The sequence below is a fragment of the Sipha flava genome, unplaced genomic scaffold (genome assembly GCF_003268045.1).
Source record: "Sipha flava isolate LNK unplaced genomic scaffold, YSA_version1 236_pilon_pilon, whole genome shotgun sequence".
Classification (NCBI taxonomy): Eukaryota; Metazoa; Arthropoda; class Insecta; order Hemiptera; family Aphididae; genus Sipha; species Sipha flava.
Window position 1 is genome coordinate 1,896,159 of NW_020272878.1, and position 19,902 is coordinate 1,916,060.

General features: G+C 29.1%; 3 protein-coding genes and 1 pseudogene across 3 annotated transcripts; all 4 read left to right on the forward strand.

The window, feature by feature from the left end:
- The first annotated feature begins 4,802 nt into the window (after positions 1-4,802).
- LOC112683837 (zinc finger BED domain-containing protein 5-like) lies at positions 4,803-5,768 on the forward strand. Its single transcript, XM_025555004.1, has 2 exons — positions 4,803-5,499; positions 5,581-5,768. Exons 1-2 carry the CDS (start codon positions 4,803-4,805, stop codon positions 5,766-5,768), a joined length of 885 nt encoding a protein of 294 aa, XP_025410789.1.
- Positions 5,769-5,800: 32 nt separating this feature from the next.
- Positions 5,801-6,639, forward strand: LOC112683838 (protein FAM200A-like). Its single transcript, XM_025555005.1, has 2 exons — positions 5,801-5,858; positions 6,254-6,639. The coding sequence occupies exons 1-2, from the start codon at positions 5,801-5,803 to the stop codon at positions 6,637-6,639; spliced, it is 444 nt and encodes a 147-aa protein (XP_025410790.1).
- Positions 6,640-6,797: 158 nt separating this feature from the next.
- LOC112683844 lies at positions 6,798-8,377 on the forward strand (annotated as a pseudogene).
- Positions 8,378-14,850: 6,473 nt separating this feature from the next.
- On the forward strand, positions 14,851-17,182 carry LOC112683839 (zinc finger MYM-type protein 1-like). Its single transcript, XM_025555006.1, has 4 exons — positions 14,851-15,052; positions 15,215-15,669; positions 15,752-16,678; positions 17,132-17,182. Exons 1-4 carry the CDS (start codon positions 14,851-14,853, stop codon positions 17,180-17,182), a joined length of 1,635 nt encoding a protein of 544 aa, XP_025410791.1.
- The last annotated feature ends 2,720 nt before the right edge of the window (positions 17,183-19,902 follow it).

Genomic DNA, 19,902 nt, shown 5'->3' on the forward strand with positions numbered 1-19,902 from the left:
GTAACGACAATGACTTCTCAAATAGATGGGTTCTTAATCCATTTGATGAAAATATTGTTGCAGTTGCCAAATTACCAGTTGAGACTCACAACCAACTGATAGAATTATCAGCTGATAAGAAATTACAGCTACAATTTGGATTTCAAGATTTAAATAAGGTTTGGATTGCCCGGAAAAATGAATATGGAAGTTAGGTAACAGAGGTATTGAAAATTTTGATTCCGTTCGCTACTTCTTATTTATGCGTAAAAGGATTCTCATCCATGGTGGCAATAAAAACTAAGTACAGAAATCGTTTGTTATCACTAGAAAATAACTTACTTTTATGTGTTTCAGATGTTGAACCACAAATTAAGCAACTTTTAAATGTAAAACAAATTCAAAGATCACACTAATTATTTAAAATTATTTAAAAAGTCTAAAATATTTAAATAAAAAGGTGCATTTTGTAAATCAACGTTTTATTATTTTTGACCTGCGCGACCCCAAGTCAAGGTGTTCGCGACCTCTCTGGGGGTCGCGACCCCCTGGTTGAGAAACGCTGCTTTATAGGAAAAACAAGAAAAGATATATTTTTTTTTAGTATTCGAACTAGTGCTGAGCACCAAATCCGGATTACCGATACGGATTGAAACAAATGTTACAATCTGTTTAATACGGATTATAATATAAATCAGGATTATTATATTAAAAATAAATTGAAAATTTACTATATAAAAAATACCACTAATATAAACATTTGGTGAAAATTTCAAGTATTTTATCTTGTTATCTTCATGGGTTATTATATTATCGCGTGTATTGTTATTGTTCAGAAGTGCTATAAATAAATATTGTGTTGCGTTCTACGTGTTATTCGATATCAATTATACTTTTATTAATATTTAATAACAGGTATGAGGCAATGTTATTTACTTTCAGTACTCACTGTATTCTGTATTCTGTAGTGTGTTGTAGTCTGTAGTCTACTCGATAGTCGATAAGTTACTAGTTACTACTTACAAGTTAATTTGTTATTACGTTAGTACATACTACTTAGTACAGTCAAATGGTTAATATTTCTTTCACATAATGCTAAATAATAATTTATACTTAATAGACTATTGTAATAAATATTAAATGTATTATGTATAATATATAACAATATTATGTGCTCAATAGCTTGAATTTCTACAGTTCTTTAAATATACTAAGATTTATGTAGAACTCGAGTGTATTTGCTTTTAGGCGTCTTATAACATTGAGTCGATTGTCAATAGATTTGAGATCGTAATTCGTATTATTTAGGTTGATAATAATGAAAAAATAGCTGATTATCTCAAAAACAATGAAGCCAGATTGGATCCGAAATTCGAATTAAATAATTGTAATCCGTAATCCGGATTGGTCATAATCAGGGCTCGGAAGTTGTAGCACTAAAAATATTACTTTTTAGCTCTTAAATATGCTCTTAAAAACTCTAAAATATGCGCTATAAATAGCACGAAAAATCAAAAAAATATGCATTTAACTTGAAAAAAATGTAATTTTACAAATTGTTAGACACAATCTGGACTGATTGAATTATAGAATGTTAACAAAAATGTTAAATTACTTAAATATATTTGTAAAAATGTACTTATTATTAAATTACTTTATATATTTATCTTGATAATTATCCTAGATTATTAAAATGTTTGATAATCTAATGCAATGATATAATAAGGGAATAACAATGACGTCACTAACTATTGATACAACAAATTATCAATGAAAACATAAAATAATATTTGATGAAGTTATTTATTTCCAATAATTAAAATATTTTTAAAAACATAACCAAGTAAATACAATTATGATCAACAAAATTTGATTATTTCCTACATTATGTGAAAATATACTCGAAAATAGCAGTATAAACCCTAAATTAGCAAAATAGCAATAAAACCCGTAAATATGCAAAAAATAGCAAAATTAAATTTTGTGTATGATATCCGAACAGTGAGAAACATATTTGTTTTTTACTTTGGATGTTCTAGGATGAACCAAGAAAAATATGCATTTGCTAGAACTTCCGAGCCCTGGTCATAATAATGCTCAGCATTAATTTCAACCGTTATACAATCAATTCCGGGTGAAGATCCGTTTTTTAATTCTATTACACAATTTATTATTTCTTGTTCATTAATACTATGAACATTTTGAAAAAGCTGTTTATTAGGGGAATAATTATTTTGCATAGATAATTGGTTGTTTTCTTGAGTTTCTTTTTGATTTTGTTTGATTTTTTTTTAATAAATCAGAGGCAATATTTATAAAATAGTTATTAAAATGTTAGGAAATAATTTCACTATTTTCTTTGGAATACATTTTTACCCTCTTCTGTTATGAGATATTCAATTTTATTATTTTTTGTATTTCTGCTGGTAAATTCATTAATTATTTTTCAACGTTCTTTAGGATTATCTTTATATTTATCAAATTCGTTTTTATAATGTATATTTTTAGCATTTCTGATAAGTTGTGTAACTTTATTTCTAAACTTTTTATAGTATTGTTTTAAAATATCATTATTAGAGTGTTTTTTAAAGCTCGATTCACACTAGCGGTCTTGGTTCGGTCCGGTCACGGTCAAGGATTATGATGTACAGTTCTCATTACCGGTCACAATCAGTCAAGTTCTATCTGAACATTGCCACAAAGTATACAAAAATGTTCAAAAAACAATCAAAACAATGGATACGACCGAGATTGGCACGGCGGTTGACTATTCACACTAGGCGGTCTTGATCAAAAAGCTCGTGACCGCGGCGGTCTGGATTGTGCATCGACCGGTCGAGACGACCGGACCTGACCATGACTTGACCGTGATCGATAGTGTGTACAATGCCGTTGGATTACGTACTATCGATGTTGACTTGACCGTGATCGGACCGAACCGAGACCGCTAGTGTGAATCGAGCTTAACTTGTAAATATAAATGATCTCTATGTCTAATAGCTTTAATGAGAGATGCAGTCGCTCAAGGTTTAATTTTTTTTAGTTTTGAAGATATTTTTATATTATTGGTGGCTTTTTTCGTTAAATTTTTTATAATATTTATAAAGTTATCTGTGGCTTCGTTTACGTCATTTTTATCTAGAAAAGTTTCCCGAGATTGAGTGGCAATTAAGTTTGAGAGCTTTGAGGTATTTATTTTTGATGTCGTAAATGAATTTGGAGTATTGTTTTTATTTGTTATTAAATTTCCAATACTGAGGAATATTACGTAAAAATCGGTTATTGTAATTGGGCTAATTATAGTTTTGGAAAATTGTATAGATTTACATTTCATAAATAAATGATTAAGAGAAGTATTAGATATCTAGTAATTTTGTTAATAATTTTCAAGTAGCCATATTCAGCCATTAATATAAGGTATTTGTTTTGAATTGTCGTATCTTTTAACAAATCTATATTTATATCTCCTATTATCTTTATATATATATATAAAAGAACAGGCCTTTTTTATGTACCCATTTTGTGACGACACTATTTAACTTTTTTCCAATTTTTTTTCACAGAATTGTTCCAAATAACTTCCTAAGTGTTACCACGTCACCCGATTTTCAAAATTTTGATTTTAAAGGGTTGAAATCGGTAAAAATAATTTTTTACATGTAATTTGTATATCTATATTCTAATAATAACAATAGCAGTTGACCGATTACGGTTGCTATGACTTATGTAGTATTATATGGAAAACCGCATTATTTTGACAACCACAAATAACCGAGATGACTCAATAAACAAGCAAATAATTAGTAGATTTCATGCACTAGAATTGGATTACTCTTCTATTGATAGTTAGTCGCGCGGGTTACCATTGTATCCCACTATTATTGTTTATGTCATATCTTTATCGCAATTGGTTTTTAATAAGTCTAATTTTATATACCTTTCGATAATACTTGCCACTTATATTTATTAACACTATTTACGATTTAGTTATCGATTAGACGCAGTTGCATACGGTTGAACTCGTCTATATAACATATGTATCCCACGCGACTATTGCCGTAATAATTTTTATTATTTTTGCAATTTTTTTCTTTTTTATTTCACTATGGATGAACGTGAACAAAACCGTATTTTAAGCTTATTAGATGCTGTAAATGATTCATCATCAGATATTGATGAAGTGGGTTGTATGAGTAACGATGAAGTGGATGATTATGTTGAGGATAATGTTGAAAGAAAATCAAGTGACAGTGAACACGACATTTCAGAAACCGAAGATGACCTAGAAGTTGACAGTGATTTATCAAGGTCTAAGTTTCATTTTGGAAAAGATAAGAAAACTAAATGGTTGAAAGATATGTTGCCAAGTAATGTACGTACCAGATCTCATAATATTATAACTCAGCGTTTCCCAAACTGTGGTCCGCGGACCCCTAGGGGTCCGCACGTATACCGGAGGGGGTCCGCGAACGTAAATTAAAAATTTACAAAGTATACCTATTCATAAAACGAAAATAATGATGCAATATTCGTATTACATGGGAAATACTGTTGATAATAAATACATTGTTGAAATAGTTATCGTTGAAAAGCAATTAAGATTAGATTATACGTATAGAAGACTGCAGATTGTTCGCGTCAGAGACAGATTGATCGCGTCGGTCAAATAACCGATAGTTTGTTCGTTGCAGCCGTATCGTATACGTAGTGTAGCATACTTTCAGTTAATTTATATTATAAAATAATTGTACGTAAAAATTTATATTTTTTAATTTAATTTATTTTTTAAAATGAAACGCTGGTTACAAAATAATGAAACCACTATGAGTGAAGAAAATGAAGGCGATTCTACAAGTTCTAAAAAAGGATCAACGCATGTAAATAAGCGTCGTAAGTTTTCGGAAGAATACATAACTTTTGGTTTCACGAATATAAATGTAAACAACGAAGAAAGACCCCAATGCGTCATATGCTATGAAATATTATCGAACGAGTCCATGAAACCAGCAAAACTTCGACGTCATTTACAAACCAGACATACAGATTATCTTACAAAATCTAAACAATTTTTTGAATCGAAAGCAGCTGAATTAGAACAAAGTAAAAAATTAATTAAAAAGACTGCAATTGGAACTAATAATGAAAGAGCTGTAACAGCATCTTATCAAGTATCTTTACTTGTTGCAAAAAGTGGCAAACCACATACTATCGTTGAAGAATTGATCCTACCAGCTGCAAAAATTATGGTTTCTGCTATGTTAGGAGATAAAGCATCAAATGAATTAAGTACGGTTTCTTTATCAAATAATACATTTAAGAACAGAATTGTTGAAATGTCAGAAAACATTAAAGAACAGCTTATTTCAAATATCAAAACAAGTAAATTTTATTCTTTACAATTAGATGAAAGCACAGATATTTGCAATGACGCAAATTTACTTGCATATGTCCGTTATGAAAATCATAATACTATTACTGAAGATTTTTTATTTTGCATATCTCTACCTTTCAATACTACAGGTGAGGCAATATTTAATATATTAAATAGTTTTATAATAAGTCATGATATAAAATGGAATAATTGTGTGGCGGTTAGCACAGATGGAGCTCGTGCGATGTCTGGTACTAGATCAGGCCTGCAAGCTCGTTTAAAAACAATTAATTCGTCTATTATTTGGCATCATTGCTGTATTCATAGAGAAGCTTTAGCTGCAAAAAATATGCCAGAAAAATTAAATGAAGTTTTGCGTGATATTGTGCAAGTAGTTAACTTAATAAAAGCTCTTTGAATTCTCGCATTTTTAATTTAATTTGTGAAGATATGGGAAGTATACACAAGCAGTTGCTATTGCACGCTGAAGTACGCTGGTTATCGCGAGGTAAAATTGTGTCACGTGTTTTTGAGTTAAAAAATGAAATTAGAATGTTTTTTTTTAATAACTCTATGGAAGTTACTAAATATGCAAATCTTTTCAATAATTTTGAATGGCTCTGTACAGTGGCCTATTTGGCTGATATTTTTAATTCTCTGAACTCATTAAATATTAGTTTACAAGGGAAAGAAGACAATATTTTTCACACGGAGGATAACATTGAAGCTATGTTAAAAAAACTTGAGTTATGGAGAAAACGTGCCCTTCAAAACAATTTTAACCACTTTCCAACTCTTTATGCATTTATAGAATCATCCGATGAAGTTTTTCCTCAGGACCAAAAGATATAATTATTGAACACCTCCAAATTTTGAAACATTCATTTCGAAAATATTTTCCAGTTCCTGACAAAAATAAAAATTGGGTAGTAGACCCTTTTAATGCAGATGTCCCTGATATAACTGGTTTAACAACAACACAAGAAAATCAATTAATCGAAATATCCAGTAATTCTAATTTAAAAAGGGTTTTCAAAGAATCTTCTTTGTCTTCTTTTTGGTTGAGTATAAGACAAGACTTTCCAGAAATATCGGACTCAGCACTAAGGCCATTGATGCTTTTTTCAACAACTTATCTCTGTGAAAAAGGATTTTCAGCTTATGTGTACACTAAAAATAAATATAGAAATCGATTAAATATAGAATCAGATTTACGTATTCAACTTTCTAATATAGATCCTAAAATACCAGATTTAGTATTAAAGAAACAACACCATCCATCACATTAAACGCATTAATTATTTATTATAAAAATAATATATCTATTTATCCATTTTTTTTTATTAATTCAATTTTTCATTATAAACATATGTGTATTTAATTTTAAAAATAAAGCAAACAATTTAGTATTATTATTTATTATTGCTTTAATTTAAATTTTTATTTAGGGGTCCGCGATCTTTTTTATTTTCTCTAAGGGGTCCGGCAGAGAAAAAGTTTGGGAAACGCTGTTATAACTCATTTACCCGGGTGTAAACCAGTTGCAAAAAATAAATCAAACATTGCAGAATATTTTCATTTATTATTTGATAACGTGATTATTCGTATAATTACTAGATGTACTAATAAATATATAATATCTATCGCGGGAAATTTCGAAAGAGAAAAAGATGCTAATCCAACCTCGGAAAGTGAAATTGAAAGTTTAATTGGATTATTGATATTAGCTGGCGTAAACCGTTCAGGACGGCAAAATCTCGAAGACCTTTGGGATCAGTCGGGTTTGACGTTGAAATTTTTCATGTAACTATGAGCCTTAAGCGTTTCCGATTTCTACTTCGATGCCTGAGGTTTGATGATATGGGTGATCGTATTCAACGACGTGAAATAGATAAATTAACTCCAATTAGAGAACTTTTTGAATTATTTGTTGAAAATTGTAAAAAATGTTTTTCACCATCAGAATATGTAACAATAGATGAGCAACTGGTCAAATTTCGAGGAAGGTGCCCATTAAGAGTATATTTGCCTAATAAGCCAGCTAAATATGGTGTAAAAATATTTGCACTAGTTGACGCTAAAATGATGTATACGTGGAATATGGAAGTTTACTGTGCAAAGCAACCAGTTGGCCCTTATAATATTTCAAACTCTCCATCTGATGTAGTTATGCGATTGATGAATCCAATTTTAGGATCTGGAAGAAACTTAACAACAGATAATTGGTATACCAGTATTCCACTGGCTGAAAATTTATTGAAAAACAAAATTACATTAGTTGGTACGATGCGGAAAAATAAAAAAGAAATTCCAGTTATTTTCCAACAGCAATTTTCAAAAAATCGTGAGCTAAATAGTACTATATTTGGTTTTCAGAAAGACCTTACTCTTTTATCCTATAAACCAAAGCCAAATAAAATAGTTATACTTTTATTATCAATGCATCATGACGCAGCTATAGACGAATCAACAACTGATGCTAGAAAACCTGAAATTATCACTTTTTACAACAGCACCAAAGGCGCTGTTGATACGGTAGATGAAATGTGTGGTTCATATGATGCAGGAAGAAATAATCGTAGATGGCCATTGCGATTTTTTTTTCATCTTATCAATACTGCAGGTATACATTATACGTTTATAATACTACTTTCATATTTTTTAATATTGTCTAACATTTTTTTGATGTATCTATTATTTTATTTTTATTTTTTAGGAATTAATTCAGAAATTTTGTACCATTGCGATCAATTGACTTCAAATACTCTAAAACGTCACGTATATTTGAGAAACTTGTCTATGTCGTTGATTAAACCTCAAGTATTTAAAAGGGCTGCCATGCAGAATCTTCCAATAACAATACGGCACAAAGCTGCACGTATATCTGGTATACCATTTGTAGAAACTGAACAGAATCTCCCAAAGAAAACTGGCTCAAATGGAAGATGTGCCTTTTGTCCTAGATCGGAAGATAAAAGAACAAGGAATTTCTGTGATAAGTGCAATCATTGGGTATGTGGAAAACATTACTCAAAGGTATGTAGTAGTTGCATGGATTCTAGTAATGATTTAATGGATGATAATTTTTAAAATATATAAATAAATTTGTTTAATAATAATTATGATATAAATTTTTTATTAATTTCATATGTTAACGGAAATCATTTTTTTTTAATTGTTTAATTATTTTAATTGGTAATTTTTTTTATTTTTAAACTGTATAATAACAGTGTGTATAGATAATAGTCAAATTATTTATTGTAATTATGATTTTGTCCAAGTAAGATTAAATAAAAGTATTATTAAAATTAGATATTTATTATTATGCATTTTATAACTTTATATTTTACTATGAACAATTGTATGGTAATTTTGGACTAAATATTATATATACACATTCTGGAAGTGTTGTATATAATTATAATATATTTAAAAATAGTATTAATCAAGCCATAATTTACTATTAAGGATTAACATTGATGGGATACAATAGTAACCCACGCGACCAATGACGTTATAAATATACCACGCGACTAACGTACATTTTCCTACCAAGTTTTTAAATTCACAAACACCATCTGGTATGCCTCCTTATAAAATATCATTGAAGGTGGGAGTTCCAATCATATTATTGAGAAATTTGAATTCTCCTAGATTATGTAATGGGACTAGGCTCCTTGTAACCTCTCTTACAAAAAATATAATTGAAGCTGAAATTTCGACCGGATGTGCTAAGGGAGAAAAAATATTTTTACCGAAAATATCATACCATTATACCCCAACGATTTTCCAATTAAGTTTAGAAGAGTTTAATTTCGAATAAAAGTCTGTTTTGCAATAACAATAAACAAAGCTTAAGGTCAGACTTTAACTTACTGTGGTGTAGATTTGGAAAATAACTGTTTTTCACATGGGCAATTGTATGTGACATTGTCTAGAGTTGGAGGATCTGACCATTTATACGTTTATGCACCACAAAATAAAACTCAGAATGTGGTATACCAAGAGGTTTTTGACTTAAGCCATATTAGAATTGAGCAACTACGTAAAGAGTCATTTGTAAATATTATTATTATTATTTTTTGTTTTATTTATAATTCAGCTACTATTACTATTTAGCACTTGATAACATTAAGTAAAATAAATAGTTTTCTTCTTTAAAAAACAAAAATGTGTGTTGATTTAAAAATTTCATTTTGAGAAAGCAAAAACTACACACGGGCAAAGCCGGGTAATTCAGCTAGTGGTTTTATAATCCGCTATAGTTGAATTTGCTTTAAATAAAATTAGATTTTCTAGTTAATCGACAAACGATTCTACATTACTATTTGGAGATCTATATATTACATAAATTAAAAATGTAGAATTATATTTTTTTATAAGGATTTCTAGAGTAGTATGTGTTTGAGCGAGGATTTCAATACTGAAAATTAAGACTATTGAGTTATTAATAAATACCATGACACCATCATTTTGGTTTTTATTAAGATTAGAAAAATAGAGAGTAATTCGGAATTTGGAAAGTATTTGCGTCCATATTTTTATTGCCAAGCCACGCTTCATATAAAATTATAACATCAAAAACCACTGGAATACTAGCTAAAGTTAAACATAATTCATCAAAATTCTTTCTTACATTACAATAAGGTAAATATCCCCACCATTATTTTTTATTATTTAATTATTTTTTGTTTTTTCTTATATTATGTAGTGTGCACTATAATAAAATATTTTGTGATATTATGAATTTATTGAGCTATTGAATTTTGATAATTTTGTCATTTATGAAAAATCATTATAATTTTATTTTCGTTTATAGCAAAGTAATGTTTATTTGGTATTTTTGTCGAAATGGTCAATGACAACTATGATTATATCTTATTATAGCTTATTTTATTATTTATAGAGACAATACAATGAATATTAAAATATGAATGTAAGCTCTACTAAATTAGGGTGGCCAGATTTAATTTTTAGAAATCCGGGACACCAAAATTTATAAAAAATAGGTAATTATCTAGTAAGTATATAATTACATAGGTATTTGTATATAACTTTTAAGTATAAGTAATATTCAAATTAATCAATTAGATAGGCCATCATTATTTTATTAACACTTAAAATTCAAATAAAAATAATAATACAATTTCCAGCCGTTAAGATAAATATACTACTCTAGGTAGATTTTACTGATTTATTATTTTTCTTTACTTTAGTCGTCCAAGGAGACCTTATATTTATCAGTGCTCTGTACTTTCTTCAGTTATGTAGGATTTTTATTATTTCATTGTAAAATTCAATGTAACTCAAGCCATGAGTTTTTGTTACTAGACAACATTCTATTGTTTTAGTATCCATTTGATTTCGAACGTTAATCCATGTAATTGTCATTAAAGAAAATACTCGCTCCATTGACGCGTTTGACCCCGGTAAACAAAATGCAAACTCTACAGCCATTGTAAGATTTGATACATTTACACCTTTTTCTTTAAATATATTAAATATTTGTACCTATTTTTGTTCTACTAAAATAACATTTTTTGTTTAGTCATCAAATTTGTCTTGAAAAATGTTTATAAAAGCCATAAACTCATCAAAGTATTCATCTTCATTAACTTTAACATATTTTGATAACATCTTTATTGTATTTTTAACATTATTTGATATAACTGTATTTTTGTTTGTTAAGTGTAACCAATTTAATTCAACCATTAGTGCCTAGTAAGGTAATGTTCATTTTTGAATATACGATATACATAAATCGTAGAACTTTTGACAATTTATATCAAATTCTTTTTTAATTAAATAACTCTCTTCTTCAATAAAATCAATCATTATCTCCATTTCAGTATTAATAAAATGTTCATTCTTTATATTTTTTAAGTTATTTAGTAAACTGTTTAATATATCAATTAATTTAAATGCCGACATTTTTTCCCCTCCAATTTTTTGAATATAGTTATTAAACAGTTTAAGCATACTTTGTATTAATTTCATATAAAATAGAGCAGTGACGTTTTGAAAAAAAGTCAACCAATTTCTTAGGACTCGAATCTGTGAAAGAAAATACGACTTTAGCAATCAAACATTAAAATAATTCTGTCAATTGCAGGAGACAGCGATAGCCATCTAGTTTTGGCATTTGATAAAATATCACGGTATTGGACATTAGCAAAATCGCAAAATTCTTTTAATTTTTCTACCCATACCGTATAAATGTGGAAATATCCAAAAAGTGTAACTGTAATAGCTTCTGCGTCAATACGTAAATTATCTGACGCGTTATGTAAGATATGAGCGTTGCAACCTAAATCCAAGTATATCTTTTTTTAATTCTGTCTGAAGTTTTGTGTGCAAGTTATTTTTTCCTTTTCTATTTAATCCACCAAAATTAGTGTTTGTATTATCAGCCGATAGTGCAACAATTTTTAGTAAGAACGTCAATAATTTTAGAAGTAATTAAATCAGACATTTCACTGGGCAAATTTGAGAACTCTAGTACTTTGTTTTTTACATCAACATGAGGCAAAAAATAATGAACAACAACAGGTACTAGTTTAATTGCTTTGTGGTTGGAACCGTCAACTAAAACAGATACATAATTCGCAGAAGATAGTTCTTTTAAAGTATTATTAATTATGTACGGGCAAATAACGTTGACAAATATTTTACAGGTTTTTGTTTTTGCACACGCAAATTTTTTGTCATTTAAACATTGAAGAATTAATTCCGATGTACAAGAAATAGAACGAAAAATGTGATTGTGAATTACTGTATCATACACAAGGCTGGGAATTAACGAGTTAAAAAGTTAAAGTTAAAAATTTAATTTAATTTTAATTTTTCAACTTAACTAGTTACTTTTGTATTTTTGTTAACTATTAATTTATTAAATTTATTTTTTAATTAACGTGAAATTAACGAATTCATTTTTCATTTAAAGAAATAAGTTAAGTTAATTTATTTTGTTTTTAATTTTTTATATATCACCATTTCAGTTTATTTAGTTTTTATGTAAAAATAATTTATCGTGAATTATTGAAAATTAAATATTTTATATTTTTCGAATCACTCTATACTCTAAAGGAACTCTCTGTATACATATATCGGAAAATATTTTCTAATAAAAGGTTTTATGTTATAAATTAATAAATTAATAAAGTATATCTATATGAATAAATGTATATGTTAAAATATTATTCAACTATTACAACTTATTATATTTTCATTTCTTATATAATTTTAAGTTATTTTGTATATAATGGGTATATACTATAAATATATAATTATTATATAAATCACAATACCGAAAATTGAACATTACCAATCGGAACACCCAAAAAATTTGAAGTTATTATAACAAGACTCAGAATCGAACACACACAAATCTCTCACAGTTTTCTTATGGCCAAGGAAGAACCTCCGATATTCTCAGCCTGCGGTATTGCAGCCACCATCATCCACATTCTCACCGAATGCCGTAAATATAACATGAATCACTAGCCGAAATACTCAACAATCACCCGCAATCAACTTCAAAAAAAATGTAACATTTATACTCAGAATAAACACATAATGTAATGTAAAATAATAAACTAAATAATTTGTAAACCCAATGGCCCATGCTGCCGAGGGTTCTATATCGATAAAAAAAATAAATACTTAAGTATCTATTTAATAAAATATATTGTGATTATTAAACAATCAGTTATACTAATAATACTCTATTACAAACGCACACACATAAATATTATTAATTAATTACTTTTAGCCTTTTAGGTATTAATTATTGTTCGGACCACTTCCCATTTCTGATCACTCAGCGGGTGGAGTGGAGTCGTGTATTAATGATGCCGGAAAGGGGATTAACAAAGTTATGTGATCATAAATATAAAACACTGATAGGCTTTATTTATACCAAAAAAAAGAGTGGACTGTATTTTGCAATTGTAAATATAATAATGATAATAATAATAATGAAAGCATAGGCGGTCCTACGGGTGCAGCCTGTGCTGCATCTGACATTTCAGCCGCCACATTTTTTTTATTGTATATCATTACACAACACACAGTGGAGTAAAGTAAGGTAATGCTCATGATATTTTTCAAACGTATGTAATGATTGTAATGAAAATATTTTAAACCGATTATCCTTAAAACAGCGTCAAATGTTACCCATGGTACTACTGTCACTTGGAATTGGCATATAGTCCTTGAGCAGGCCCGTGCGCAAGGGGGTTTCGGGGGTTCAAACCCCCCCATGGCCGAAAAAATCGTCTTTTTCATTTTTGATAATATGATAAAATGATTTTTTGTAATATTTTCTAATCATATTTGTAATAAATAATAATGCAAAACATAATACTATAATAATATAATAGTACAATAATACTACCTATAATAATATAATGTAGAGTTGTCTTCACGTTTACTGTTTATCGACTTTCGTCATCGTTGCCGTTATCGATAAAATATAATGACAATAAAATGTTTGAACATAAGTATAGAGCATACACGTCGCACAATAATATTTTATTCGACTGCAATTAGTAGAACACGAGATTATACGATAACGGATTTCAGGTATTTTAAAAGTTGTTTATAATCATAGTTCATAGTGTTCATACACAACGATTGTAAGCTCACAGTGAGACGTTCACGTTCGTTAAACAAACACGCCATTAGAAATAACATTAAATTTTGATGATCAAAATGGACATTCGACATTTTTTCAAAAAACCACGTCTAGAAAATGATGAGACAGTAAGTACATTAAAATTAATTATAATTACTATTAATTCGATACTAATAATCCAAATCATTTTTAAAAATTAAATTGGACTATTATTATATTATAGTCAGTATAGAAATATGTTTATTTTTCGCGCGTGCTATAGAACATAATATAGTCATCCCGTTTGTGATTTGAAATCTATTGTTAATTGTTGTTGAAATATTTTGTATACCACATTTTATTAAATGCAATATTTAAATCTATAAACACAATTATGAATTATTCAATTAATCTTATTAGTTTTCACATTTTATTTACAGGTAAATAGTTTTAATAACCAGTCACAACCAATTGAACCAGCGGAAAATGCATCTCCTGAAACAAATGTATCAGTGTCACTTCCAGAGATTGTGCACCAACATGACATAGGATTATATGTGAATAAACCTGCAACTGAAACTATTGACTTGTTTCCGGGACTTTAAAATTTGATTTGGACACCTCCAGAAAACTATAAATTTCCTGTTTCCGAAAAAAGAAATTTCAAATTTCAAAGAAGTTGGTTGCTCAAATATAAATGGTTGGCTTATTCAGCAATTATGAATGGCGTATTTTGTAAGTATTGTGTGCTGTTTTCTGTCGGAGGTGGAAGAATTGGACATCAAACGTTGGGAATGTTAGTTAAAAAACCGTTTACAAACTGGAAAAAAGCTTTAGTTACCATAACTCACTAGAGTATCATAAAACTTCATTATTAAAATAAAATATGAGAGCAGAAATTGATAACCAAAACATTTTACCTGTTGATTTACAAATCTCGGAACAACAATTAGATTTCATTAATGAAAGTAAAAAATGTTTGATTCCTATAATCGAAACATTAATATTATGTGGCCGGCAGGGTTTGGCGCTTCGTGGTTCAAATGATTCAGGGAGAATAACCTCCGAAGAACCTTTAACTTACGATGGTAATTTTCGGACTCTTTTAAGATATCGAACAAAAACTGACGATCAGCTTAATACTTTTTTGCAAAATTCCTCAAAAAATGCCATGTATATCAGTAACCGTATACAAAACAAATTTATTGTCATCTTTCATAATTTAATTCAAAAACAAATTATTGAACGAGTCAATAAATCTAAAGCATTTTCAATAACAGCAGATGAAACTGCCGATATTGCCGGCATAGAACAAGTCTCAATATGTGTAAGGTATTTAAATTATGATGACAGTAAATTAAAAATATGTGAAGACTTTTTAAGCTTTGTACCTGTAGCAGATTTAACGGGGAAAGGTTTATCAAATGTTATTTTGGATTTCCTTGAACAATCTGGAATTGACTGTGCTTATTTATTTGGACAAGGGTATGACGGGGCTAGTACTATGAGTGGTGAATTTCACGTAGTTCAATCGTATATCAGAGAAAAGTACCATTTAGCACTCTACTCACACTGTGCTGCCCATAGTTTCAATTTGGCAGTTAGTGCCGCATGTAGTATCCCACAAATTAGAAACTGTCTCGGTACAGTCCAATCTATTTACAACTTCTTCAATACACCAAAACGACAAATAGCACTTCATGATGCAATACAAAATAATGACATTTTGTTACAAGAAAAGAAAAAAAAAACTTAAAAAATACTGCGCAACAAGGTGGGTGCAACAGCATGAATCAGTTGGAACCTATATAGATTTACAACCAGCTATTATTGATGCCTTGGAAAACATTTCAAGTACTTGGACAGATTCAAAAACAACATCCGGATCTTTTCAACTCCTTTCAGCTATAAAAACCTTACAGTTTCAAGTATCAATTCACATTTTGCATTCAGTACATGCATTGGCTTTATCATTAAGTAGAGTTTTACAAACAGAAAATCAAGATTTGGTTGAGACTGTTAAGTTAGCAGATGCAGCAAAACACCAACTTGAACAAAGAAGACAATATTCTACAGATAACTTCGACAAAATTTTTGTGACTGTAGAAGATATTTGTAAGAAGTACAATATACCTGTGACTAAACCAAGACTTGCATCACGTCAAACTAACCGTTCTAACATTACAACAGACTCCGTAGCAGATTATTATAAAATTACTATTTACATACCCTATCATGATTTATTTATCACTCATCTTGAGGATCGCTTCCTTAAACATCGGAATATTTTGGCCAACTTCTCATGCCTTTTTCCTATTGAAACTAAATCTTTAGACAAAGTTGCTTGTAAAACGTTGTTTGAAACCTACAGTTCAATTTTACACGACGATTCTCCAGAAATTTGGATAAGTGAGGTAGAAATTTGGCAACGACGAATAGTTGGTAAAAATATTCGAAACGCCCTTGATGCCCTCGATATTTGTAATGCAGATGCATTTCCAAATGTTTATAAAATTTTACGTGTAATGTCAGTTTTGCCTGTAACTACAACGACTAATGAAAGGTCATTTTCAACATTACGTCGGCTGAAAACTTACCTTCGATCAACAATGGGTGAAGATCGCTTAAATGGACTGGCATCATTGAATATACATCGAGATATAAACGTGGACATAAACCAAGCATTGAATGAATTCTTTTCTGTTCCTCTTCGAGTAAATTTATTAAAACAATTATTTGTATTTTATAGTATTGTTAAACACACTTTAATTAACACAAAATTAATAATAAATATAAATATTTTATAATACTATTTGCTAATTATTGATGTGTCTACGTTATACATTATTTTTTCAAAACACCCCCCATTATGAAATCCTGTCCACGGGCCTGTCCTTGAGTGCATAGAATACGTTGTTTGTTATCAGTTAGGATTTTTGTATTAATTTTATATTATATCAACGATTTTACTTACGGATTAAACATTAAAATATACTACTATAAATATACTATAGTACCCTTGTTTACGTATTGTTTTTCGTACAAGTGACTTACATTGTATTGCCTTATCAGAGAATATTCATTTTACCGGATTGACGTGACTAACTTCAGGTGGGTTCTCGATTATTTGTAAACAAACTGTTATTAATTTATTACTTACTGTATAGCTGAGTTCACACTACACCGTGACGTGTATTTTACCAGTCAGTGTGCTTTGAAAATGTGTGATACCATTATATATCTTATGGTGATGGTATCAAATTTTGGTTACATATTTTCGCAATTTTTTATTAGATATGAAATATTTTCATAAAGTCCAATAAATATTAACTGATGAATATTAAATTATATAATAGACAGTATGTATTATATTATTATTAGGGCTCGGAACTTAATTTACTTAAAGAGTACTAAATATTCATGCACTTATACGCTTAAAAAAGTAGAAATATGCTTCAAAAATATGCACTAATTTTTTTTTAATGCAAAAATGTTCATAAATAAAGATGAAATTAAAGTGACAGTATTTTACACAACATTAGATAAACTAATAAATGGTATTAATTCTAGATTTAACCAAGAATCATTACAAATTATTAATTCAATTGGAAATATGGTGAAATTAAAAACTGGTGAAAATTTATCATATAAATGTTTAAAAGAACAATTTGATATATGTGAAGATGATTTGTGCACAGAAATAAAATTATTACAAAATATGCCAGATATTCCAAATGGTACTTCACTTCAAACAATTCATGAATGGTAAGATTGGTTGCAAGATTCTAATAAAATTAAAATTTTTTCAAACTTTTCTAAAGCTATACAATTATTTGTAACTATACCTGTTACAAGTTGCAGTTGTGAACGCAAATTCTTGAAAATGACTATTGTTAAAAATAAACTTCTAACAACAATGACCCAAAAGAGATTGGATTCACTGATGTTATTATTTTTTGAACAGCATAAAACAAACAATGTGGATATTGACGAGGTCATCGACGAATTTAAAATACTAAATGGCACAATACGTAGAATGGTGTTATAACTTATAATTATAGCAATTTTTTTTTTTTAATTAACTTGAAAATAAATAATATAAAATAAAATTCCAAGTAGGAAAATTGAATGAAATTTGTATATATATATATATATATATATATATATATATATATATATATATATTCTATTTGTGTGTGTGTGGTATAGGAATGTGTATGTCTATATGTGTAAATTAGAAGTGCTGCACCTGAAATAAAATCCTAGGACCGCCTATGGTTTCAAGAAAAATACAGAATACATAAAAAAATATTTTAAGTTAATAATATTGTTTTCCATATAATATTAATTTGATGATTTTCATCATTCTATAAGTAGTTACGACTTTACGGGTTCCCAGAGGGAAGTAATGATTATTCAACGTATGAGTGACATGTTTATATTAAAATTTTAGAAATTAAGTTTAAAAATACCAAAAATATTTACCCGACATGAAAATTCAAACAAAATGTCATACTAAGAAACAATAATTACTTATTAATAGTACACGAATTATGATTATGAATACAAAATCCATATGTATGAAAGAAAGTCAGGTTATTTACAGAAGTTATAATTCAAGAACGGCTGGACCGATTTTGATGATCTCTGATTTGTTGGATTCGTCTCCGTACATGAATAAAAATTACTCTAATTTTGGCAAGAATACAGACAATCATCTAAATAAAATTATCTAGATAAGTAAAAATTTTATCTTAGATAAATAATTAGATAACTTAGCGTTATTTATCTAGATAAGATAAAAGATGACAAAAAATCTATCTAGATAAGTCCCAACTCTGGTCTCGAGGCTTTATATAAATTGCGTCGGTATAAAAATGGTATAATTTATAGCAGTGATTTTCAAACTGTGGTACGCGAAAGACTATAAGATGGTACGCGGAAGGCCGTGGTAGAACGGAAATTAAAAATTTGATAATTATCTCTAATATTAATTAAAAACACTAATACATTTTTATTAATAAATAAATAGAAATATTATTGTAGTATGTAACGTTTGACTCTCCTCTATGTGTCGGATTGTCAAGGTATACGTATATATATATATTTCCAAGTATATTAGACAGTGTTTTTATATAAATAGATGATAATAATATTTATTTATAAAATTACAAATATGACACAAAAATATATAGCATTTATATGAAGATATATTACTGATTATTTTAGTTTTAAATGTTGAATGATTGATGGAGAACAGTTCCTCCCAAACCGTAGAAGCTGCTTGGCTTGTTCGCGGCAAAAGTGGCGGGCGGCTGAACCAGTGGTGGGATGTCTTGGATTGAGTTTGTAATATAAAAAAAATAAAACACAACTGGCAGCGGCAATGTGGATGGCGGCTAATGTTCTTATTGCTAGGGAAGTTGACGACGTCACAGTTGATGAAGTTCAACTGGCAAGTCGTCAGTTTACTTAACTACGGGAAACTATGTAACATACAGTGAAATACAACGAATTATATTCCATATGCATAGTACGCATAGAAGTTCGACAGAACAACTGCGAGAGAGGTGATTATGAGTTTATTCGGCCGGGTATTTAAGCGTGTCAGATCTGGATTTGTATAGCAGAGTGTGGATTGGCGATGTTTTTGGTTTTTCTTAGTTTTTCTTTTAAATTGAAGATGTATTGTGACGCGGAGTACTTTCAAGAAGTGCTTACAGATATATATTGATGATTTTTTAGCAGTGGAGATCACGAAATTAATTTGAAAGATTAGAAAATGTAAAAAGAAGTTCGGAAAGAAAATCGTCAGTGAAAAAAAAGCGCTCTATATTGGGTATTAAATGACGCGAAAGGTACGACGCGCCGCGCATATCAAAGAGAGCGGGTTCGTCGGTGTCAGTTGCATAATTGGACACCACTAGGTGACGACACA